This window comes from Gopherus evgoodei, chromosome 9 (assembly GCF_007399415.2).
Source record: "Gopherus evgoodei ecotype Sinaloan lineage chromosome 9, rGopEvg1_v1.p, whole genome shotgun sequence".
Lineage (NCBI taxonomy): Eukaryota > Metazoa > Chordata > Testudines > Testudinidae > Gopherus > Gopherus evgoodei.
The window spans coordinates 17,337,190-17,363,861 of NC_044330.1; the positions used below are offsets into that span (position 1 = coordinate 17,337,190).

General features: G+C 41.0%; 2 protein-coding genes across 10 annotated transcripts in view; one reads left to right on the top strand and one right to left on the bottom strand.

The window, feature by feature from the left end:
- The window catches only part of LRRC34 (leucine rich repeat containing 34), a 28,559-nt gene extending 25,583 nt beyond the window's left edge, over positions 1-2,976 (top strand). For 2 of the 3 annotated variants that reach the window (XM_030574246.1, XM_030574248.1), the window contains 2 exons: positions 815-941; positions 1,250-1,862. In XM_030574246.1, the coding sequence (XP_030430106.1) occupies positions 815-941; positions 1,250-1,453 (331 nt within the window). In that variant the 3' untranslated portion in view covers positions 1,454-1,862. Of the gene's footprint in view, positions 1-814; positions 942-1,249; positions 1,863-1,944 lie in introns of those variants that run through there. The other variant, XM_030574247.1, reaches the window with a different exon arrangement.
- Positions 2,977-4,156: 1,180 nt separating this feature from the next.
- On the bottom strand, positions 4,157-25,013 carry MYNN (myoneurin). Of its 7 annotated transcripts, XM_030574241.1 has the most exons (10): positions 24,581-24,770; positions 23,204-23,496; positions 18,659-19,461; positions 16,655-16,814; positions 15,711-15,889; positions 15,262-15,345; positions 14,517-14,603; positions 9,960-10,136; positions 9,811-9,879; positions 4,157-5,660 (listed from the first exon to the last, which is right to left on the bottom strand). In XM_030574241.1, exons 1-9 carry the CDS (start codon positions 24,740-24,742, stop codon positions 9,842-9,844), a joined length of 1,983 nt encoding a protein of 660 aa, XP_030430101.1. In that variant the 5' UTR covers positions 24,743-24,770; the 3' UTR covers positions 4,157-5,660; positions 9,811-9,841. The 7 variants fall into 7 exon arrangements, 5 of the variants coding, with proteins under 5 accessions (XP_030430101.1, XP_030430103.1, XP_030430100.1 ...); XR_004001868.1 differs by having other exon boundaries at positions 4,157-5,094; positions 5,528-10,136; positions 24,581-24,769; XM_030574243.1 differs by lacking the exon at positions 9,811-9,879.
- Positions 25,014-26,672: the final 1,659 nt, after the last annotated feature.

Consider the following 26,672-nt stretch of genomic DNA (forward strand, 5'->3'; position numbering starts at 1 on the left):
CCCTACTCAGCAAAGCAAACCTGAGTGTCTGGACTGGCTGGATTGAACTGCTGGGTTAATCTGTGGGAGGGAAGTCACATGGACTCTCTGCTCTTGGGAGGAGGGATGCTAGAAACAAGAAAGATCTGGTTCTCGCTTCCTTTTAGTAATTTGACTGTCTAGGCTTTGCAGAGGATTTGCAAACATAAGTCCTAATTGCTGCACAGAGTGCCATTTAAGTCAGTGTGACACACAGCAAGAATAAGGGTCTGTGTGTTGTTTCAGGTCTTAAAAAGGATTTTCTTGAAGCCTTTTATTAGTTTATTTCAGGTTCACCAGGAGATTGTCTAATCTCTCGGGCAGGATATATTTTGTGTCTTGTAGAAAACCATACCTTTGGCTGGATGTAAGCACTGATCATAGCTGTTTGCCTGAAGCCATTAGTTTTGGGGAGTAAAGATCAAAGGGTCTGCTAGGTGCCTCTGAAAACCTTTCAGGTTCACCAATACAAAAATATCTCTCCCAGCTCCAGGATCAAAGTTTAACTTGGCTAGAAGCCCGGGCCATGCTTCAAAAAAGACTAAAAATGAGAGCTGGCCACCAAGCATAGGGTCACCTGCTTTGAAGAAATGAATCGTCAAAGTCTTTGCCATCCAAATCAAGGAAGTGCCTTGAGGAATATTAGAATTATATAGTACTTAATAACAGATTTGAGCTATACAAATAATTGTTGTTGCTGATTTGTTCCAAATACCCGTACTGATGAGGTAGGAATCAAATGGCTTGGAATTTAACTTATATAATTTGTTTTTGTTTTATTTCTTCTGTTTACTAGGTTAGCAGTAGTGAGCAACAATATGAGTGGAAAAGGACTTGTTGCTCTTTCAGATTCAATGAAAACAAACATGGTGCTTTCCTACATTTATATTTGGGGAAACAAATTTGATGAGGCCACCTGTGTCGTAAGTGTTTTCTTCATCATTGACCCTTTCCACAGCTTATCTTCTTTTTATACAACTAGTATGCTCACTAAAACTATTTGTAAAACTTTATATTTTATTTTATTGTAAAATTATGGTAGTTGTGGCATGGTCTTCTCATACCAAGCAATTATGGGACAGTAAAAATATACAAGTGATTAAAATGCCATTGAGTGCTGACCCAGTCTGCATCATCTTCTACTGTTCTGCGTTGGACTTTCTAAGCCTCTGGCAGGTAGAACATGTTAGAGGAATGTTAAATTTAAATCCTTTGCATTTGTTCATTTCAGGCATTTTCAGACTTAATTAAAACTGGCCGCTTGAAACCAAATTGTACAGACGTGGATCCGTATGAAGTGGATGGGCATGTATATCTTGCAGAACTCTCTCATGGCCTCAAAAGGCATTACTATTGGACACCAAGTTATGGGCAGGTTGATAACAAAGATGCTAATGCCAGTCTTGCAATAGGAGCAGTTGCAGAACATTTGTGAACAAGGTAACAACTTGATGCATTTATATCTATCAGCGTGTGGGTTCTTCTGTCTTATTTCTTTGTAAATCAAAATGACAGTATATAGTTTCTTGAGGAAGGTATTTTGGAGTGCGCCAATATACATTTGAAAAGTACTAGAGATAAAAGCAACTCAAGCTGAGTCTAACATGAGTTTTTTAACAAAGTAGTATATGTTGTTGCTGTAGGTAGTGGTTCCCAACCTATTTAGCATTGTGGGCCACATATGCAGCTCTCTCTGTATATTGTGTGGATGCGACCCACAACACATACTACCTATATAGCCCTGAGGATGTCATATGGGCCACAGCTGTGCGCTGACTGAGCTGCAAGTTGAGAACCACTGCTGTAGATAAACAGAAGTTTGGTAAATGATGCCCAGACTATGATTAAAGGACTCTTTTGATGAAAGTGCATGGGTTTAATTGCTGTCATTTTTTATATAAGGAGACACAATGCTCTCTCTTACAGACTATTGTCTCAAGCGTTTGTCTTCTTTCTGTGCCTACTCATTTAGTCAATATGATCCACCCTCCCACAGAATAACAGAGGAAGAACAACCAACTATGACAGCAGTACTTTGCACTGATATCTTCCACAGGTACAGCACAAAGTTTTGGGTTTTAAGTAACAGATTATACTGTCCTTAAACAGAGAGTGTACATTGGTAAGAAAATCAGGCTTCTAAAATAAAGCAAAATTGTCAGGTAGGTACAGCAATGCATTTAAAAAGCAACTATAAGTATTATTGTTAGTTGGACTGGGGGGGCAGCCAGGCTCCCAGCAGGGAGCTGCCAACAGAGTTAAGAGACCAGGCTCCCATGTTGCCCCTCTGGTCCGTGGAAGCACACCTACTGTGCCATCAGGGTAGAGTGGACATGCACCACCACAGTAATTACCTTGATGGCTGTTAAGTAGACCTAATATAGGTCGACTTAAGTTTCTAGTGTAGACATACCCTTAGTGGAAGGTTTATTTTAGAAGTATGAGAGTATGTTTATATTCTTTGTCAAAATCTTAGATCATCCTCCCCTTTTGCTGCACATTTATGTTCAAAGTACTTCCACTGATTAAATTAACAACTTATGGATTGTTAACTAATAATTAATGCTAATGCTGGATAATTGTATTCATAAAAATAATGTAAGCTTAAAATGGGCTGTGATAAGTAACCATGACTCTGCCAAAAGCAGTGTTTTAATTGGTTTGATGAGAGCAATAACATCAAACAAAATGTGAAAGGATAAATGGCATCCATTTTGAAAATAAGTGATGTGTATTTTCAAAGAACACTTTCACTGCACCTCATTATTTATTTTAGCAGTAAGAGCCTTGGCCTGTGACAGCATTCTGTTCTATTGACATTATCACCAAAAGTTGTCCACATCTCTAACACCACTAATTCCTTCACGTACTTTTTGTGACAGAGTGCTATAAGATGACTACTTCTAAATCTATTATAGTACTTATTTCAGCAGGTTTCTTCAAAATAACAAATTCTGTCCGAGGACTAAGTTATCTTGTATACTTCTGAATTAAAAAATTACTGTAGGCAAGAAACTACTACTTTATTCCTGTGAATAAACTGTAATAGCTGAAATGCTACATAGTTCTCATCTTTGGAACTCCAAGGGGAAATTGAGGCACTGGGACAGGATATGATTTGCCCAAAGTCACCCAGCAAGACAGTGGCAGTGCTTTAGCCAACAGACTCTACTGTCTCCATAGAAAAAAATACAAGTGATATCTTAAAAAAAAAAAAAGATAGTCTTCTACAGAGGTTTTCACTGCAAAGTAGTTTATCTCTGCTTTAAAACATGGGGATAAATTTACATTGTTTTGCACACTGCTTTGAATCTTTCACTGCTCAAAACTAACTATAGTAAGTAGTACACCTCTACCCCGCTATAATGCGACCTGATATAACACGGGTTCACATATAGCGCAGTAGCAGCAGGGCTCGGGCAGCGCTTTAAAGGATCCAGGACTCCGCTGCTGCGGGGAGCCCTGGGCCCTTTAAATCACCGCCGGAGCCCTGCCACCACTAACCCGGGGCTGCAGCAGCAAGGCTAGGGCAGCGACTTAAAGGGCCCAGGCTCCTCACAGTGACCAGAGCCCTGCCACTGCTACCCTGGGGCTGTGGCAGCGGGTCTCTGCTGGCAATTTAAAGGGCCCGGGCTCCCCGTAGCGGCCAGAGCCTGGAGCTCTTTAAATCACTGCTGGAGTCCTGCCACTGCTACCCTGGGGCTGTGGCAGTGGGGCTCGCTGGCACTTCAAAGGGCCCGGGGCGCCTCGCAGCTGAAGCCCCAGGCTCTTTAAATCACTGCTGCAGCCCTGCCACTGCTACCCCATATAACTGTGTTTCACCTGTAACACGGTAGGGATTTTTGGCTCCCCATGACCCCATTATATCGGCACAGAGGTGTATTTAGAATGTTTTTGTTCCTTTACACCCCAAATATTACCTTGTAGCAAGGGACCTGGGTGTTTTCCTCTGTTGGAAAGAAAATGTAATGAATGATGCTATTCTCAAATAACCCTTTTACAGCTGTATACGGTGCTAAGGGCTGTCTCTGAGGCCTCTATGACGCTAGTGTACTGTGTTGTGATGGTGGTTATGTTAGACTGTCTCCCCTCCTCCTTTAATTACTACCCTTTGTAATTACAAACACCAGACAGAAGCTGAGGGAAAATTACAAAACAAGTTTATTAAAGCCTAACAAACACTGCAACCTATGTATGTACAAAACCCCCACAGGGGATTATAAAAAAAAGAATTGAACTATATATACACAACAGAAGGAAAAAACACTTTGTATATACAGGAAAAATACTTCAAAAATAACTTAACCCAAATCGATTACTAGTTCTTATCTAGACCCATTTCTGTAAGTCTTACCAACAACCTCTTAGAAAGTCCAGTCTTGTAATCCTTACTCAAGGCTTTTCTATGCTTGGAACTTACCCAATAATTATTGCAGAGTAGCTATTCTGGTATAACTCTCCATTCTGGAATAGCTAGCTATTTTGGTAAATTTCCAAGAGTAGTCATGCCCTCAGGCAAAACTTCCATTGACGTTAGTGGCCTTGCTGAGATTTGGATCACACTGGAGATATTCTTTAGATGTCTTTTCAAAATTTTAAAGAAATGTTAATGCTCTCGCTTTCATTTTTCAGAAAGGAGAAATTTGGTTAACTATTAACGGCATTTAACTATTTAAGATGTCCACGTTTTCCCCCATTCACTCTTTACATGGACCATCAATCCTCTTGATAACTTCCAGCTCCCAACTGAACTTGAGAGCAGTACGGTTTCACATAAGAGATGCATGGAAAGTACTCCAGGCATTGTCACAGATATGCAGTTGAGCTCTCTCTCAAAGCTTGACAGCACCCAGCTGGAACACTCCTACACATTTTTTACATTATATGTTTATTAAATTAATATATTTAAGGAAATTAACTCAGCAGCTGAGTCATTTTCATCAAAGTTGAGGATAAGAATTGGTACTCAAGAGTACAGATCATTAAATTATTGCTGCAAGAGAACAACTTTATCAGAACCTGTGTATTCTGTGAAGAGAGGTTTAAAACCGTTGTCTTGTAAAAATGATGATCTTCCTGTGTATAAAGAAAACTAAATGAGTAATATAAAGCAAATGTCACCTCTATAAATATCTAAACTGGATCCAGTATAAATCTAAGTACTGATTTTTTTTTTAAAAAGTCTGAAATGTAAGAATACTGTAGTAATCTAAAATTTTAGAAATATAAAAACAGTTGAAACAAACATTCTTATGGAATGCATATTCTACATAGGAATGTGTTTTTCAGAGAGTTAGTTTGCTCTTCTGGTAATATATGCATTACTCAGTAATTCTGAACAAGTTAAACTTTAAAAAAAAATAGTAATAGCACATCAGAAGAGATGTACTTTAATACATTTAAAGATGAACTTGCCAAATAGCAGTGTAACCATATGAGCTGGTGGAGCGCTTAAGACGGCTTTTCTTTTGTGCAATACTAATTACTAAAACTGCATTCATCCTTATACCTTTGCTGTATTTTTGGTCAGAAAATGCAGCCTTAGATCTGGTCACATGGAGTGGACCTTTGTCACTTATATTCAAGGCCCTGCTTTTTGGTGCGATTCTTCAGTCACAGAATTACCAGTTGGCCACGGAATCCTTGAGAGATTATGAGGGGAAAAAAACAAAGATTTCAAAAGAATGAAAAAAGCCACACTGCGCACCACTGACAACCCAAAATGATTCATCCAGTGTCCTAAACTCGTGCTGAAGGACAGTAGATGCTGGCAAATGCTGGAATGGAGCTAAGTGCAAAGCAAATACAGTGAAGGTCAGGAAGCAACGGCAAGGATTGGCTTCAGTGCAGTAAGAAGACTCTTGGGAGACTTGGTTGTACTTCATAATGTCCAGTAAGCCTCAACAGCAAATCGACCATATGTAATTAAGCATTAAACAATCAAAAACAGTATTACACATCACATTTAAAATTATAAACAACAAAAGATGAAAGGTCTATTTCATTTAAAAGGTACAGACAAAGAGGAAAACAGACACATGGATAAAGAAAGCAACAAATAAAAGACAGAGCCATGCCCAGGATTCAGGAATCCATTTGCAGAGGATAAATCCACTACAAAATTTTTCACAAGGCCCTTTCAATTAAGGTGAAGATGAGTTGTTATATGGAGTAGAGTAGGAATTATATTAAGTGGCATCTTCTATGCTCTTCTGTGTACCAGGGCCTAGACCCAAGGCAGCAATGCAGATAAAATGGTATCAACAAATAACCAGCCAACAAAGAATGCACTTAAAAATATCACAGGTGCTGTTTGTCTGACTGGAGAAAACATGCCTCTGTGGCTCTTTATTTGATGATTCTTGACAGGTCTAAGATTGACTTGGTGAGGCATAAAAACACTCCCACTAATCACAATGGACCTTAAGCGGTGACGCTGTCAGACACTAGAAACACTGCTTGTAAAAGAAAAAGCTAATGTAAATTCCTTGGGCCAGGCTTACAGACAATATAGTTCAAGCTGCAGTAGCCACAGTTGGATATCAACAGAGGCAGAAGAAGATATGGATAACTCAAGAGATATGACATCTCACTGAGGAAGGAAGGAGTTTGAGTTAGTCTGTATCCACAAAAAGAACAGGAGTACTTGTGCCACAAGTACTCCTGTTCTTTTTGAGGAAGGAAAGATACTGAAAGGAAAAATCCTGAATGCTAAAACCAACTAGAGTACTGGAAAAAGCAGAGGAGTGCATGAAAGCAGATAGAGTGGTGAAAAGCAATGCAAGGGCAGAAGAATGAAGATTCAATGAAGATCTAGCAGCTGAAGCTGCTGCTATTAAGCAATTATCAGGGCTATTTACCAAGTGATTAAAATCCTGTGTGTCAATTTCAGAATAGGACATGGGCCAATAAAAAGTAAAGATGGAAAAATGCTTACAACTGAGGTAGAACAGAAAAAAAAAATGGACAGAGCATTCACAGAAATCCTCAACAGACCAAGGTTGACTTCAGCACCAGACTTCCTTTAAACATGCAGACCTGACCAACTTGATGTTAACATCAGTCCAAGAGAGATGACAGAAGTACAGGCCACAATCAGGAAGCTGAAAAAAATAAAGCAGCAGCAGATGATCAAATCACTGCAGAAATGCTAAAAACATTTGATACCATCATCTTAATGAAACTTTCAGAGGTGTTCAATAAAGTTTGGGAAAAAGAGAAGCCTCCTGACCAGTGGAAACATGGAATCATCAGAATGTCCAAAAGGGGTGATCTTATTGACTCTAACAACTGAAGAGGAGTTACACTACTCTGTTGCAGGGAAAGCCTTCTGTAGTGTGATTCTAAACAGGATGAAAGAGGCAGTGGATGCAAAGCATAGAAAACAGGCTGGATTCAGGCCCAAAAGATTCTGTGTAGACCAGATATTCAGTTACAGACTACCGCAGAAGAAACTATAGAATGGCAAGCTCTCCTCAACAATTTCACTGATTTTTTTTTTTTCAAAAATACAATCATTATGGACTATTCATTCTTCACTCCTATAGAATCCCAGCTAAAGTCATAATCATCATCAAGGCCACGTACAGAGATGTGAAGTGCTCTGCAAGGGTGGACACCCAGACAACTGAATGGTTCAGTGTGGACACTAATGTGAAACAGGGCTGCATTTTATCACTGCTGTTGTTTGGCACTGCCATAGACTGAATATTGAAGTGTATTAGCAACACTAAGACTGGTATAGCATGGGGGAGTTGGCAACCCAGACTTTGCTGATGACATGCTGACTGACACCCATGAAAAGTAACTAATAAAGACACACAACCTTGCCGCCACCAATGACAGGCCAAGCAGGGCTCAAAATTAGTCATGCTAAAACAAACATCTTTGAAACCTAGATTTCAAGCAGTAATATTAATATTACTGGCAAAAGTATCAAGAAAGTGAACCCATTCATCTACCTTGGCAGCAATATATTGAGCAACGGACATCACAATAAGGAAGTGACATCAAGAATAGGAAAGGCACCCACAGCATTTACTAACCTTAATATAGAAAATCAAACCAAAACTGAGAATTTTCAATTCTAATGTAATCTCAGTGCTAACATATGGCGGTGACAGATGTAGATCTACCAAATGGTTAGACAGAAAACTAGACACCATTGAAAATAAGTGCCTATATAAGATTCTGAAGAGTGAGAGACTTCATTACCAATGAAGAGATCCATGAAATCATCAATCAGCAACTCATTTCCACCACACTCAGAAGGAAGCCCTGAACATATCTGGGGCATGTACTCCGGATGTCAACACAGACTCCACATGAAGCTGTTCAGTGGAAACCAACTGGTGTGAGGAAATAAGGAGTCCAAGAGAATCCTTAGGAAGAACCGTTAGCAGAGAGAGAGAGCAGAATAGTTTGTCTCAGCACCATAGAGCAGACAGAAGCAGCAGCAGCAAAAGACAGAGGAATTGAAAAGCCTAATATCTGTCCTGTGTGCCAACTCTGGCACAAGAATGTTTAACAAAAAACAAAAAAACCAACCTTTTTCACATGGGTCTTGCTACAAACCACAGGAACTGCCTAAAACTGCACTACTGGCACGGGAAAGTAAGCAGTAGATAAACACTGAATTAATTTTTTTAAGGAAATGTTTTTCTGTTATGCCCTCCTGAATTCTGGCATGGAATTGTAAGAGCCTATTGTGGGTAACCCAAAAGTTTAGGGCCTCTGGTCAATCTTCTTTACTAAAACACCCCCATCTTTAGTTTCACTTAATTTTTTTAAGAGTAAATGTATTGCTCATTTATTGTAAGATCATCAGGGCAGGAACTGTCTCCTCTGATGTGTCTGTACAGTGCTTAACCCAAAAGGGCTCTGATCCTGACTGGGAGCTCTAGGTGCTACTGTAATGTTAATAACTATGATGATAAAAGTCAAACATGTGCTACCCGTCTCCTCACAGCTAACTCAACACACCTTCATACTTACAATAATCTTAATCCAATCTGACCAACAGCATTCATCATATTCCATATTTTGACCTCTCCTGAGCAGAAGACTGTCACATCTGTCAAACTAAGAGATGTTTGGAGGATGTGGAGATATGACAGCTGGGGCAAACTCATTTTTGTCACTTCTGAATGTGAATCCAGGCCATGGAAAGGGAAAGGCATTGTGCTATCTAGCCTCTAAATCACTGTTCAAGGAAAAAGCCTCCCTCATCTGTCAGTGGCATTTGCCCAAAGCTTTCCATCTAGTCTCAGACTGGCAAAAGCTACTTCTGATCAACACCAATAATGCTTCAAAAACATTTCACCAGAGAACTGGCCCAGTTGCCATCATATACTTCTCTGACATTGGCCTGGAGTTTGGGAGCCTGTGTTTAATAAATTTTTCATGCAATTTTTTTTTTAAAACAAGGCTGTGTACAAGGACCACACCTGTGAGTCAAGGTATTTAAAGTAAACCAACAAACAAAAATATGGCTTGAAAGTCTGCTCACAAATGACACTAAAATGTTAGCTCTGCATGAGCATTGGAGGAGATCTCCAGAGTACAGTTACTTATCTATTTAACAGATGATTCTTAAGGCAGGTGCTCTGGAAAGATATTTCCTCCTAGGAAATGTCAGTGGTCAATTACAATGGTAAATATGATTTCAGATTAGCAAAATTTAACAAGAAGTGAGAAACAGCACTGCACAGCGTAGATACGTTACCAAATGTCTTCACTCAAAAGAATGAGTAAGAGAAAGTCCAACAGCTTGAATGATGATGTTCACCTTACCAGTAATGTGTGTGTTCACTATCAGGATTGTCTAGTTGATTCCCATATCGCACAGAGTCAGTACAACTGCTGCAAGAAAATAAACTGAGGTTCTGAATATCCAGTAACAGCAGATCTCAGCAATGTGTCTGAAGAAGGAGACTGATTACCAGTTATAGGCAACAGCATCTGATGGTCTTCTGTCCCAATGGGAAGAGGAAGTGGTAAAGACATCTCAGAAGGCTTCACATCTGCAGACTCTGACAAAGGGCTTTTCTGATTCTGAATGGATTCTTGTTCATTGTAGGAATTATCAACTGTGTCAGAATCAAGGGTGGTTTCAGATCCTCGAAACAAAACAAACAAAATTTGTAACACATTTATTCACGAGGAAAAAGTAAAATGCCTGCAATTAACGTAAGGAAAAGTACACTAGTGACAGGAAAAACTACTGAGTGGGTGAGGTAAATTAAGATATGAACCTTTTTTATCGTCAAAAACCCTCAACACTCCCCTACCATCAAATGATAGAATCATAGAAATGCAGAAGTGGAAGGAAACTCGAGAAGTCATCTAGTCCAGTCTCTCTCCCTCCCCCCACCCAAGCAGGAACAACTACACCTACTTCAGTCCCCTTACAAACACTTCATTACAACTATTTTCTTTAGGGAACAAAGACTGGGTAGAGAACTGCTCAAAATTCAGCAAGGGTGCTCTGCAGCACGGCAAAGCTATCCCTTTCATCTGGCTGCCCAGTAGGCTTAAAAAAGAGTTCTCCAAGTGTAAGCACTTGAGGTGTCTGAAACTCAGTCCTTGTAATTCAGTTAGACTTTAAAAAAAAAACAAAAAACACCTTCAGTGACTGAACAAGGCAGATAATGTTGCTGCTCCTCCATCACTTGGCGACAAGGTTACTTTTTGTTTTGAGTTACATAACCTGTCATACCAGTTCTGTCAGACAGATTCTCTGAAAGCTGTAGCTTGGGAATTTTGAACATGGATGAAAACCAGCAAATCCATCCCTTATTAAAAACAGAACTAACTCCCTTCTTCCCGCTGCCTCTCAAAAAAACTCTATAGTTTTACCACTGTTTCTTCGGAAAGCTGCCCTTTCATTTTATTTCATGGTGTAACAATAGTATTTTACACTTACCATAATACCTTTCAAAGCACTTGGAGAAACTAAGGGCTTGTCTACATGAGAGAGTAAAGGTTGCCAACTGACTTAAGTTATTCTGGGAGATTCCTCCCCCCCACCCCAAACAGGACACAGTGTCAATTTCTCAAACTATCCTATTAAAATATCCTGGATTGCTTTCAGTAGCCACCAGGAGATCAATGCTGATTTCGGGAGACTCCAGGCCAATTGTAGGATTGGCAACCCTATGAGACAGGTTAATTAAATTGGTGCACTTCCCGCTATAGGTATTTTTATTTAAGTGACTGCTAAACCAAAATAAGTGTCTATGAACCAGTTTAATTATACGGGTTTGACACCTGTATTAGGTTAAACTGTTGCAACTTTCCCATGTAGACAAGGCCTTAGGAGTTGATTTAATCTAAACAGCTATAAACCACTCTTACATCAAAATGAGTGTCCACACAGACTTTTCACTTAACGAGTGTTAAATCACGTCTCTAGTTAAACTCCTGCATGCCTAAGGTTAATTAAGCTTTGCTCTGTTCGTGTCAGTTCAATATGTTTATAATCTCTATTTGAAAGATGAATAAATTAGGGTGGAAAGAAGTTGTGACCTTATTCTGATTCACTGCAATATCTTGATAAAGTTCCATTCCTCAGCTGGAATCTGTAGATTACACTGGTCTCTCTGTATAAAAAAGTTCCTCTGACTTTTTATTGCCCAATTTGTGTAGCTGAAGTTGACACCCTTCACTCTGGCCAGATCAAGTAGCTTTGCAGCCTGTCTGTTCCTTCTAGAATACTGCACATCTCAGTGACTGAGGTCCCCTTTGTTTGCATGCAATGTTATAAATGTGATATTTCAGGTAGCATATGCAGTTATAAAATGTCCCTCCTGTACAGTCTGTGTCCCTGTTTTATCATCCTGGAGTGTCTGTGTTTTACTGCTGCTAAGCATGGTATTGATGAGGAACAGCAGCCATTGTAACCCCACTTCTTCAATGTTTATGTGGCTGCTCCTCCTCCTCAATTGTATTGTCTGTAGCTTCATTTCTTAGAGAAGGGCCTGACTCAAAACTCTAGGTTCCCTTGAATTGTGAGGAAGTTCAGATCTGGGTCAGAGCCTTGCTTCTCAGACCCATCTCTACTCATTCCCTTTCATACAGTACGTTGATGTCAATAAGCCCCAATACTCCAAATGCATTGTTCCTCTTTCTTCATACTGGCTGGCCCACCCAGGTTCATATCAGCAGCAAGTTCCATTGCCTTGCTGCACATTGCATCGCTCCCTGCTCCTCCACGGTTGGTAGATCAAGAGAATGAAGTGGGTCCTTTGCCACAAGCTGGGGCTGTGCCTTCCCAGGGTTCTGCTCTTTCCACCTAAAGGAGTTCACAGGCTACTCCACCCTGGGGGTACACAGTGTCCCAAAGGGATAAGAGAACCTGGGGGCTTGGCTGCATTGCCCTCGCCCCCCCTCCCAAGCCTGCCAGGGGAATATGCTGTATCCAAGAAAGGGGTGTGCCAGCAGGGAGCTCAAAGAGGCCTGAAACCTCCTCTTGGGCTGTCTCTAAATGGTGGCCTTGAATCCTGAGCACTCTTGCAGTATGTCTATATGGCACCACACTGTGGAGTAAGTAGGGGTGTGTTAACTGTAGGCTTGACAAAGTCCTGGCTGGGATGATTTAGTTGGGGACTGGTCCTGCTTTGAGCAGGGGGTTGGACTAGATGACCTCCTGAGATCCCTTCCAACCCAGTCTGAGCTTTAAGTATCAAGTCCCTGATGCCTGTGTCCAGGTCATGACAGCTCGAGAAATGATACATCACAACAGAGCCTCCATTATCTGGGCCACAGTAGAGTAACAAATCCTTAATGTCACAGTTAATGGGGAATTATGAGGAAAATCAGCAGGGATTCCCTGAAATATTCTAGCAGTGGGCTGTAGAACCTTGGGCATGTCAGGCATCATCTCTTCAATTAACACAGTGCTAGGAGGAACAGAACTTTTGCAGGAGAAGATTGTTTTTACACAGTCACTGTCTAGAGTACAAGTACACTTGAAAAATCAGTTTTGTTCAGGTCTCAGCTGAAATGGGTGACAATGGACCTTTCATTAAACTTTGACATATGTCTCCCCTGCCCCTGAATCCTTATAAGGCTTTGAGTCAGGCCCTGCTGAGGTTAGATAAGGATATTAATTAATCGTGCCATGCTAATACAATATTATGGTAACATGCAAGGGCCACGCACTAAGCAAACTTTCAGAGTAGCAAAGCAAAGGTTTGCCCTTCTCCTGTTGATGCTACTTTAACTCCCTTCTCTCCCTGCCACCACTTTTGCTTATTTCTCACCTCATCTTCCATGTGTCCACATACTCAGCCTGCACCACACTCCAGCTCCCTCAGCCTGGCCCTCCTTTGCTTGGCAGCCTCTACATCCGTCTCCCAACCCATCTCTTCACTATTCTTCCAGCTCCACTTCCACCAAATCCTCCCCAGCAGCTTACAGCTCGTCTCTCCCTGACGCTCCCTTCCTTTATCTACTAGATCTTCCCCACCCATTTTCTACATGCAGTTTCACCAGTCCGTGATCCTCAAAGCTGCCACTGCACATTACTTCTCCTCTCGTTCTGCTAGTCTCTCCCCTGTACTGTCTGGGCCAGCCCCTGTGATTTCTTTTTTTTTATACAACTAGAGGCAAGGAGGTTGTGATATTAATGCACTTAAGTACGGACAGATGTGATCCAGTCTAAGAAGGCATGTGGAGCCAATCTGGAGGGAGGCTGTTTACATTATCATCTGAACTGCCCACATACAGTACTGAGCATGGAGGAGTTGTAAGATATCTGTATACCAAAGTTACTGCCATTCAAACACTTGCATATAAATCTAGGAAGAATAGGACTAGGTATAACTGAGAAATCTTTTTTAGGATAGAATTCCTAACTGTAAGCATTGCACCAGCTGTCTATCTGAGCTTGTGTGCCTGTTAATCCAGCTCAGATATGGATTAACTTTGACTATATAAAAAAAAAACCCAAACCAAACAAACCCACCATCTTTAACCATTGCATAAAGGAACGGGCCTACAAAGAATCAGGAAGAGTAATTCCTGGAACTGGTGTGTCATGTACCTCAAATCTATACCTGGAAGAGCCATCAGAATGTGGGGTAGAGCCATACTGAATAAGATCCACAAAAGTCTTGTGTGACCCAGATGACTTTCACAGCTGTCTTAGAGCAGAAATCTTTCAGTCTTATTAGATGAGACCAGATTTTTAAAACATGAATAGTCTTGTCAGCAGCCCCCCACTCTCTATTGACAATAGTGGCTTAACACTGTAGTCACTGCATTTTCTTTAAGATCTCGCCAGGATTTCCATTTTAAAGCCTGCTTTTTCCAATCCTTATCTGAAGGATTTTGGTGCCATTAAAGCACATATTCTAGGCATTAAACAGAGCTACTAGCCAGACCTCTTTTCTTATCTAATTTTGTGTTACATTTAAAAACAAACATTTATTCAGCACTAAAGCAGAATTGTTATTCTGGTGACCTCAAAAATTCATTTTTATAAGACTAACACTTACCTGTGTGAACTTTTGTTTTGTGCTTTTTTAAATTTTTTATATCTGTGTAAGAATTTCCACACAGTTCACAGATAAATGGTCTTTCACCTGAAAAACGGGTTTGACAGTTAGAATTGCAGAACATAATTGCAAAATGGCAACAGAGAAAAACTATTTCTTAAGCTGTCTATGGGACAAAAGGCAAAATAACTGCAATGAAAATTACTTTAACAGCTTTATGAACTAAACCCATCTAAAAACAGTATCCAGAATGAAAACATTCAAAGAAAGACGAGATGAAAATGGTGAATACAGGACTGACTGCTTCATCCGAAGCAGATCATACAATCAACTTGTCTTTGTACAAATGTTTATCTGAAAACTAATACTGCACCGTGAATATTTTCTTTAATATTTAAATAATTCCCATGTTACTCCATATTACAATGCTTTACAAAAGACCGCACTTTATAATCCAAGGAATGGATAAAAAAGTATAATCTCTATTTTACAGTTGAGGAAACAGACTCCAAGAGGTTAAGTGGCATGCTGACTCACACAGAGACATTTTAACATCAGAGTTCTTGATTCTCTGCTCTGCTGAAGTCTTGTTATTTTAGATTTACAGCAGTTTAGATTTATTTAAAGAAAAACTATCAATTTTTAAATGAGTTAACATAGATTCACAGTGTGTCCTCTTAATTTATGTCTCAATTATAGCACAGTACATCGTATTTTAAATCCTGAAAAAAATCTGGAAACTAACCTGTATGAGACCGAAAATGTTTATTGAGCTCTCCTGAGGAAATAAAACTTTTGCCACAAATGCCACATATATATGGTTTCTCTCCTAAAGGGTACAGAAGGTGGTTAGTTTTTCCAATATATAGACATGTGTATGTAAAATACACATTAAACAGAGTCAGTGTACAATGCTGTAAACAGCTCCCCAAACCGCAATGAAAATTCAGATTTGCAACACTAAGCAACCCTCAAGGAAAAACCCAAAGAAAGTACTAGAGTCATGTCAGCTCTTTCTCCTATACAGATTCCATACCCACTAATGCAGACTCCATTACTCTACTCCTCCCCCAATCCAGCTCTTTAGACTCCCATATCACTAATTGCTCCCTTTATCTCTTCCGCTGCAGCCAACCGTCTCCAAGACGGATCCCCAATTTATGCCAGCTCACTCAGCAGCCCATTTATCCTCACCTGTATGTTTTCGAGAATGAGTTATCAGAGAACTGGACACTGCAAATGCTTTCCCACAGGTGTCACACACATACGGCTTCTCTCCTGTATGGCGACGAACATGGTACGTCAGCGTACTGGCCTGAGCAAATCTCTGCCCACACCTATCACACACGTAGGGCTTCTCACCACTGTGCTTCCTAGTAAGAAACACATGCCTTAGAGGATCCCGCACAAGATGAAAGGAACTTTGTATTACACCAGTTAATGTCTTGTATCTGGCTTCACTGTGGTGATATTTTGTGGCCTAACAGGAGTAAGATTAAAGTCTAGTTTTTAGATGGAAGTTTCTCACCCTCAGGGACAGCTCCAATTCCCAAAGTCAACAGAAAGAGTCCCACTGACTTTAGTGGCTGCTGGATCAGGCTAAGGGCATTGCACAGGCAATAGGTCAACCCTGAGAAGTAAGCAAGACTTGTGTCACTCTACTATGAAAGCTGACTATCAACGCTGACAGCCACTGCAGAGAGATATGTTGTACTCTCTCCCCTGCCAGAGAGTATGAATGGATTCATCCCTTCACCAAAACAATAATGGCAGAGAAGTTCTCTTCTCTCAGTATGGTTAGAAAAGGAAGAAATTACCAAACGCAACAGGGATGCTAGGATGAATGATCCCACATGGACTGCTATTCCAAATCAATGCCTTGGGTGGAAGAAGCATGCTGAGTATATACACTAGTCTGCAATGAAGACCGGGAACTGAAAGTAGGGAAGGGACTGGGAATGACAAAAAAAAAAAGGTACAACATTTCTTTAGGCCTGATCCTGCAAGCGCGCGCGCGCACACACACACACTGAACTTCCTGCACAAGTAGTAGTTTAAGTCAACTATTCACATGCATGAAACTAAGCTTGTGCATAAGTGTTTGCAGGATCAAGGCTTTAGTTAGTACTTTCACTCGCCTGGCATGGATCTTCAGATTGCTTGAAGTTGCAAACTGCAGATTGCACACATCACATTTATATGGTTTCTCTTCTCCATGATGCATGCGACTGTGGAAAACAAGCTGGCACTTCTGGGCAAAGCCTTTGTCGCACAATTCACATTTGTATGGCTTCTCCCCTGGGAAAGAGAAACTGTTACGCTTCCACTGTCTTGGTGTCTATGTAAGAAAGCCTTCAGTTAAGTTAGTTAACCCAAACTCAAGAGGTTGACCCTAATACTTTTTGTTTAGTGATGCCACATAGCACCCAACAATCAAGCAGCTGAGCCTGCACATTATGAGAACTGCAGCAGATAATTTTTTTAAAGCATCACCATGTGAAAATTCTCTCGTAATTAACTCTTAGTTTTAATAAAATCTATTCTTCACAATTAATACTAGCACTGCACTGTCAGTAGGCAGAGAATCAGTTTAACTTATGCAAAATCCTGGATATTTGAGATGGAGAAGACCTGTTAAGTCATCTGGTCTGTCCAACTAGTATGTTCTTCAGTTCTTGCTAATATCTCGTTAGTGTCAACTGCAGCACGCTAACAGCAGTTCCATGATCATTCACTATTTTTGAATTGCTATTAGGGCATTCTCTAATAAATATGTGCTAAGTAATATTCCTAGGTCTCATGGGACTATAGTAGGAGAACATTAATTTACATTACTATGGTAGAGCAGAATCTGTTAGTAGGCAGAGCTTTCAGAGATCCTTAAATGTAATACATAATGCCATAGATCAAGGCTCGACAAAAAAATAAACGACCAGACGCCTGCTCTCCAGAGGACTAAACCTGCCATCCAGTGGCTGATACAAATGATAAGGTTCCCAACCATCCATGCAAAGTCCAGGTGCAAGAATCAGGAAAGGGAAATGCACTGCTGCTGTTTCTACCAAAAACACTGTCCTTGAACCCTGCTCAGGGGCTCCAACTTTCATATTAGACTCTGGCTAGTCAGCGTCTGGTAGATAAGAATCCCTCTCCCTTGACTACTGGAAGGGAAAGGAGTTCTTCCCTCAGCCCACCCTTACAGCCTCTTATTTCCCCCTACTCTACTCCTTCCTGAGATTCCTGGAAATAGGTCTATTGCTTGAATCTGCCCAATGAGAAGCATAATGAAACAAATCACTTTTGGAAGTTTCACTACTCCCCTAGAGTTCTGAATAACAGCAGTAAAAGGCACTCATGTGTAGACAGTTTTACTCTGTCACCTACTGAGAAGGCTATGAGCAGCAGCCGCAAAGGCACCGGGGCTGTCTGCAAACAGCACGGCATCAGTTCATATTTGGAAAGTTATTCTCATAACCATGTGCTATAAACTTTGTGTAATTAAATGAAAGCTCAAATTCCGTAACAATTTATGGCTTAGCAATGCACTATAAAGAAGATATCACTGTCGAAGTTTCCTACTTGCCACTGGAGATTGGATTTTTCAGCCCCTGATTGTTATCAAACTCACTCTGGTACATCAAGACTTGACAGACATAAATAGCTGCACAGATTACTATATTGTGTACATCATGGAAATCTGAAAGCCAGTGAACTAATAAATTATAAATGCCATTAATGTGACATAGCAAGAAAGGAGAGTCTGATCTGTTGTATATCAGTCAGACATTTTCTGCATTGCACTCCGCTTATTTACCTTACAAGGATAAAGGACTGAATCAAATCTGCTGGGACTTCAGGAAGTCAAGGTATTCCCTACAGAGTGCTTTGACTGCAGTGCTATCCTTTCTAGCTATACTATTTTTCTAGACACATTCATAGTTTCTATTTTTAAATATTATAGACTGGCGGAATGCAATGAGCACTGACCAGAAGTTACCATCCAAATATACAGAATGTTAGCATGAAGATTCGAAGCTTCTGAAACAACATATTGGAAGAAAACAGGGCTCCTTTTTAGTTATGCTTCCCTATGCTATCATTAAAAATGGAAGAAGTCCTTATAAACCAAGACCACAACTTACCTGTGTGCGTTCTGACATGTGTTTTCAGCTGATTACACTGTGTAAATGCTTTTCCACAGAGCTGACACACATAAGGCTTTACTCCTTTGTGTATTCTCATGTGTCGTCGTAGACTACTGGCTTCTGAAAATATTTTCCCACAAGTGTTGCACACTGGCTTGGCCTTGGAGTATTTCTGATCGAGTTCTTCTCCAGAGCTCTCCAGTTGGTAAGAGTTCTTTTCACTAGCTATATTAGACATACTGTGTTCTTTCAATGCACAGTTCTGCTGTGGCTTCCCCCGTTTTTGTTTCACTGTAATAGTCTGAACCAAAACATCTTGTGCTGCAAAAGTTTCACTTTCCACCACAGACACTAGCTGTAGCTCTGCGTTATCGCTGCCTTGGGCAGCTTGTTCCGTTATCTGTATGGCCAGTTTATTTGCATCTAAAAACATATCGACTGATGAGTTCTCAATTATGTCATTCTGATATTGCACTGGTTTATTCTTTGTGTTTTTCTGAGAATTAAAAGTCTTTTTTCGCTTTCTGGTCTGAGTAGATTTCTTTTCTAAACCCACTTTTTTTGCTTGTGGCTGAACTGAGTCTGCAGAAGGGGCATCTGATTTCTCTTGATTATTGTAATCTTGAAGAGTGAGGAGGCAAGTCTGTTGGTTCAGTTCAATGTTTCCCGTAATACTAGAAATCTCTGTAGAGGAGGGATTAGCAATAAAAGCAAAGTCTTCCATCTTTATTTTACACTTAGTGACCACCTCCTCCACTTTGAGATAGTCAGCAGCCTGATGAATTTCTTTAACATTCCAACTGCAAGGAAACAAGGCTAAATGACAATATTTTGGACAAAGAAAACCTGTGTCTCTAAGAATCAATATAAATAAATACACCGCTACCTCGATATAATGCTGCCCTCGGGAGCCAAAAAATTTTACCACATTATAGGTGAAACCGCATTATATCGAACTTGATTTGATCCCCTGGAGCGCACAGCCCAGCCCAGACCCCCCCCCCCCAACACTGCTTTACCGTGTTATATCCGAATTCGTGTTATATCGGGTGGCATTATATCGGGTTAGAGGTGTACTAAGATTTTTACATGGCTGTTCTCTTATTTAAAAATAGTTTCATGGTTAAAAAAATACAACAACGGTCAGGGGAGAATCTAACAAAAATCTAACTTTATATCTTTGATATTTTGAGATTAATTAACACTGATATATGATAGGAGACGTACAAGCTGACAAAAATAATAATTCTATTGTGGTTTCATTCAAGGATCTCAAAGCACTTCACAGACAATAAAACCTCAACACCTCCGTGAAGTAGGTATTAGCCCCATTTTACAGACAAAATTGTTTTCAAATGGTCATTACTGTGGATCAGTGGCAAAGACAGGAGTAAAACCCAGGACTATAGCTTTAGGCCACTATACTTTTGCTATACCTGAACAGAGGTCAACTTATAGTGATTTAAAAAAAAAGTCTAAAAAATGGGTTATACACTATTCTAAAAAAAACCAAACAAAAAAACCTCTCTGGAGCTTACAATTCTTGAATACTAAATCAATGGTAAACAAAGTGATTTTATTATGGTAATAGGTTACCCACAGGACAGGTTTTAAATAAAGCTATTCACCGTCAACACAATAGACAAAGCAATTTCAGAACAATAAAATGACTAAGAATTATACAGATCACCTTGGTCTAAGCTTACATGGATTCAGTATAAATGGAAAAGGGAAAAAATGATGATTAAAAAAAAGAAAAGCAGTGAAGTTCAGAAGGTCAGCCCAAATTCTGATATTCTGAATATTCCTTCATGTGAAATAATATGCAATACTAAAGTGAGTAAAACAGAATTTACCACAGGTGTTCTTTCAACCCCTTTTTTCTTATCTCCTTCCCATTCTCCTTTCTTGTCTTATCTGTCTTTCATTCCTGTCTTTCTTCTTGTCCATCTATTTTCTCCTCCTCTTCCTCTCTTTACCTCTCTTCATTAAGGACTAGGCCAGCAGTTACAGAAGCATTCTAAGGATGCTAGAGTGGTCTCTAAAAGCATTTTCCTAAAGAAAAACTGCTGTAACTGATTTGAATAGCTTAGAAAGATAAATATTAACTGCAGAATAATATCTTGAACACAAACCCCTAAGTTAGTTCAGCATTAGGGTTGCACAGTTCAAATCACAATAGGCTAGGAAATACAAAACCTAAGGTTCCATCTATTGCTTTAACTTGTCTGCACCGCTGATGGAACATTAAATTGTATTATACGTAAGATACATGATTTTACCACAAAAATATATATTAAAGATACACAAAGAATAGAAAATACTGTGGAAACTATTAAAAACTAGACATTTATCATGGTACACGAGATATATCTGGTCTAATAGGGACTACCAAAAATACAATGGTATAAAAAGTAAATACAGTGGTGCTGTAAAAAAAAATCCATATTTTTAAAAACACCCACTGTACTAAATATGTGCAGTGTGGCAGAACTAATGATGCTCTCACATTGCCTGACTTTTTGTCATTTTATTTATGCAACCAAGATGCTGTATTAACAGTTTTACATTCAGTTTCTGCCAGAGTGGATCCAATTGCAGATCAGAGCCTAAGTAACTAAAAACTGCTATTTTTGGTACTCAGAGGTAGTAATTAGAATACCTTGTATTATACAAGTTTTCCTCTCAAGCACTGATTGCAGAGTGAAATTGTCTATGGCTCCAATCCTTTAACTATTTTTGCATGGAAGCAATTGTTTTCTTTCCCCAGATGAACAACAGGAAAAACTGACTTACACACAAAGTGATGTAAAGTGCACAAAGTTAATAACTAAAATGCGAAAAAATATTTGTTCTCTAATCACTTACAAGTAACACCTCTTATTACTGTACCTGAAACAGTAACAGGTAAAACAAATTCATACAGAAGTGCAATTTTGAATTGATGGTGTCCCTAAACTATCTATTACAGGGTGAATGGCCCCTTTAAGAGGAAATGAATCCAGTTCACCTGTGATTAGTTACCTGCCTCCCAACAGGGCCTGACAGAAGGTAACTTGCCTCTATAAAGACCATGGCAGCAGTTGAGAAATGGGAGCCTGTCAGAGTTACTTGGAGAGTTCTACATAAGACAGTGATAGTTGGGAGTATCTTGTGAAGAGAAAAATGTAGAAAACTGTTGGGAGAGTCAAGTAGATGGGAGCTGTTGGAAAGAACTGGCCAAATGAGAAAACCCTGAGAAACGGAAGACTCATATAGAAGCCTCAAGGTAAAGGGGAAGAACTAGCTCAGAGTAGGCCACGCCCATGAACTAGAGAACTGATTCTAGAGGGAAGTTCCCATAAAAAGGGCAGGACTTGCAAACAAAGGAGCGTGGGGAATGAAACACTGGAGAGTATGTGGCAGAGATGTGGCAGCCTGAGCATAGGAATTGGAGAAGAGGGACTGTTTACTCTTGTGTGGGCAGCCAGGAGTGTGGACCAGGATTGCTGCATTTCAACCTGCCTTATTTGGGGGTTTTTGAGAACTGTATTACTCAGAGGGACTTGCTGGAGGTTAACATTTTATTTATAAGTTAGACCTTTTAAGAAGAGTTTCACTTAGACCTAGAAGGATGACAGTCCTTTCCTGGGTGGGGAAAGGTGACATTCAGGGTGATCTATAGAGGAAAAGATGGGCAACTTACTCAACCCTGGAGATTGTAGGAGAAATTGAGGGAGGACTAGCCCTGACCCATCATGGCTGATTACAGGAGGATGCTCCGCTGGTGGTGAGCCCTGTTACATCTTCTCTCAAATGCTGGTGTTTGCCTTTCTTATGCAGCTAGGTCTGTCTATGTATGAGGAAAAATGGGCTCCTGTACAATCAACATTACTGTGGGGGTTATCCTTCTTCTCCCAGAAATTAAGTACGATGGATCTTTTTAATCTCAATCCAGAGAGTCAAGAGTCACAAATATGAAAACTCCTACCAGCAAGTCATTTGACCAAATATAGTTTGGAGAAGATTTATACAGACACTATGGAAAGTTGATTCTAGTTACTACCCTGACAAGGTAGCTGGATGTGAATTGTCTGAAAACCACAGACATTCTAAATGGCTTCTGGATGGCTTACGCAAACTAAGTTTTTAATTGTTTTTATATTTATAATAGAGCAATCAGGGTCACCATGGTGAGTCTGGCATGCACATAAAGGCTTTGGTATAGAAACTGAGTAGATGAATGGGGACAGGTGGGGGAAAAACTACAGCAACTCAATCTGAAAAATGATTAGGTGACAGCAATTGTGAGGGCTAATAATGAGTTTAGATACCTTAGCAAGAGAGAAAATAGGAAACCAATTTCAGTTTTAACAAGCTAGACACTATCACACACTTTATTTTCTATTCAAACGAACCCTAGTTGGTTCATATGCATGGCAGTATTTTAAAAGCCAAGTGGAGAGCTTTATTCTTTAGTATGTCTTGTATTTAAAATTAAATGTGTTCTGCCATAAATTATGCCAAAGAAATCAGTGCTTTAAACAAAAAAAAAAAAGTTACCTGTCAAGGTTTAAGTTTCCTGTGTATATAAACTCCAGGAGTTTCTGAAATCCATCAGCCTTCACTTGAGTCTGATCCAAAACCACATTACTGTCAGAGGCATCCCTGTAAAATGCACCAAAGTACTCACTGAAGGAGGCAAGCACATTTCTGTGAGCTTTGAACTGGAATTCACCAATAACTACCGTGCAATCACAAAGGAAGCCTGCCTCTCGCTGCTTGTTCAGTCTTTCTAGAAGATGCTCACAGTGATGGGAATACTGCATTTTGGTAGAGCGATGGAGCGTCTTGGCCTAAAGAAACGAAGGAACTTGTTTACAACTGTAATTTCATGTCTTTCAACACAGTAAGTTAAGTGGGACAGTGTCCAATACTATTCCCATGATCATTGCAGTGCAACTCACTTTAATACTATGTCCTTTGTACAAAATATTAAAAAACAGAAACAGAGCATTGGATCCCTCTCAATGTGGGACCAGTTAATCTTAACGCATACAAAGACAAGGTGTGGGAGAGAAAAGGATGTGGGGGTGTGTGTGTGTAAATTTTCCCCTGCCCCCAAAATCTGAACGCTAAATGAATCATTCATTGCTCCAAGTCTATCAATCTGATGCTTCTACAGAAATGGTCCTGTAAAATGAATGTTAAATTTTCTCACTGGTGGAGCATCTCCCTACAGAAACAGATTCCTGTCCAAGGGGTGGGAGGATCATGGGAGGGGTTACTAGGAACTACTGAGTTCTGCCAGATCTGCAAGTGCGTGGCTCTTAGGAAGACTCAATCTCTCTGCATAACTTTCTCTGGGTATACCGGGGATACTGTTTACTTACAGCTATGTCACAGGAGTGCTGTGAAGATCAGGGATCCTATCAACTTTTTTTTAAAAAACACTTTATCTGGCTCTAGGTGAGTGCCCTGGCTAGACCCTCTTCTTATTTTGCTACAGTCAGTAGCAGCTGTCAGTGCGGGGCATTAACACAGCAACGAGAGACAAAGGAGAAAATATCTGCATAAGGCCAGCACAGGTGCCAGGGGTCTGCACCTCACTGTTGTAGTTACTCCTTGCAAGCAGCCTGTCTCAAGCAGACAGTGCCCCCTCCCCTGGGCGGCTGGGCAGCACTAGGCCGGCCTGCCCCGGCCCAGGGGTGGGGAAGGAGAGTAAAGTGCCCGGCGTAGACAAGGCTTCGCCAAGTAGCCCATGGCAGCAGGGAGGCGTAAGGGGGCACCTGCCCCGTGCCACCTTCGCTTCCAGGCGACTCCATTCTCCCCCCGCTCCTCAGCTGCCTGGGGCGGTTCCCTTGCCCAGTGCGTGCCCCCCCGTTACTTGGTTCGGTCCGGTCACCGCCCCCTCCATCAGCGCTCGGCCCAGTCGGTCACCTCCAAGGAGTGGCTGAGGCGGCTCTGTCTACACCCACATATAACCCGGGGTGGTTGGTTCCGTCTCCTCTGCCGCTGCCACCACCCCTCCGGAGCGGGGCGATTTAGTCCCGTCCGCTCCCACAGCCCCCAAGATGGGTCGATTCGGTCCCGCCTGCCCATCCCCCAAGCGGCGGAGCCAGCTGACAGGCCCTGCTGGGGTGGGGGATACTGTACACACACCTGAGGAGGAGAGACCCAGTCCGTTCACCTCAGGCCGCCATTTTACGATGACAGCACACGCACCGCTTCTTCGCTTCCGAAATATCACTTCCGGTCTCAACCTCGGAGGTCTCCGCCCCCATCCACATTGGAGCCAACCAGGCTCCACGTTACGTAGCTAACAGGACCTGCTTCCCACAGGGCACAGCGTCATCCTCTAGTCTCGGTCTTACGGGGCTGCTGGGGGGTGGAATAGAGGTGGTGTGCAGGGCGTGGACAACAATTCCCATCGTGCACCACAGCACCGCAAACGGGAACCCCGAGTCAGCGTGGAGCAGTGCACGCTGGGAAATGTAGTCCCGGCAAGGCTGCCCTTCGAGTCAGTGGGGGTGACGGGTCTTGTGGCTGCCAGAAATGGGCTTCCAATGCCGAGATCTGGCAGCTCATGTTACAAAGTCTAGGTAGCTTGTTCCCACGTGTAATTTACAAAGGAGCAGGGGCCCAAGCTGCAGATGACCTTGACTACGTGGGATAGTTTACCAGTTACACAATGCAGCCATACTAGTATAACCCCCACAAGGGTACTCTTATTCTGCTGTCCGAGTGGCTTTTCAGGTTAACTTAAACTTCCTCCCAAGAAACACTGAAAAATTCACACCTTGCCTTAAACTGGTGCGGGAGCAGGAGCCTTCCTGTGTAGAGATGACCTCTTAAAGCAAGGAGCCAACCTTGAATTTCAGATCCAGATCTCAAGCCATGATTCAGCGAGTCTGGTTCCAGATGGTTGGCTTAACCCTTTCTCTAGCAAAAACATATAGAACTTTTAAACCATAGTTTCAGGATGTAGATTCCAGTGTGGAATATGTCTTCTGAGACACACAGTCACATGCATACATATATTCAAACAAGAACACACAGGCACACAGACATGCACAAAGAAACATGCACATAGAACCACGTGCACACACACAGATAACTGTTACAGTTTGATAGTAAAATCTGATAGTTAGGTCTTCTCAGATGATTGTGCAGCCTTCTTGGTCTCCTTTGCCTCATCTAGAAAGGGAAATTGTAGGTCTTTATTTCTGACTTTTTGCTACCTCTCCGCTATCTTATCTGTAAACGATGGGAATGCATTTGCTTCTCTCCATACTGGGGATTTGAGGCCATGGTCAATAATTAAAGTTGTGAAGTGCACAGAAATATTAAATGCAGTTTGAATAAATGAGTTTCTGGGTGTCAACCTGGTGCCCATTCCCCTAAAGAATACTTTATCAGAGAGATGTGCACTTGTTCTCTCATATCTCTACCTCTTTCATCTCTACCTGAGAGAGGTGACCAGGAATATAGATCAGTCTGTACAGTTGTGAATAACTTCCTATTGACTAGGAGCTTGATCTTGGTGCAGACACTGCATTTAATTGGGGGTATTCAAGTGATATGTTTCATGTGGATTCTTAACTCCTCCCCCACTTCCCCACTCATGTTTCCATATGTTTGCACAAAAATCATTATAGTGATGACTTATTAAAAAAAAAAGGCCATGGGAGAGAGGGGAAACCTCTTGATCAAATGAGTTTAAATTTGCACCATAAACTAGACTGGTTGCTTAATTAGCTGGCACTACCATTTTCAAATGAATATGATGATGTATATGGATTTTAGGGAGGCTGCAAAGTCCTGCTTCAAACACAAACACTACATTGCAACTGTCACAGTTACTGTACTAAATGCACATCTGACTCCTCTCAGACTCATTGAGTGCAGACACACACCCCCTTAGGTCTTGTGCCTCATGTCATCACCTTCCACTCTACTGCCAGGCCCTGGCTGCAGTTCCTGGTTATTGTGGTTACCTCAGAAAGTCTGACTTATGTTCAGCACTTGCAGT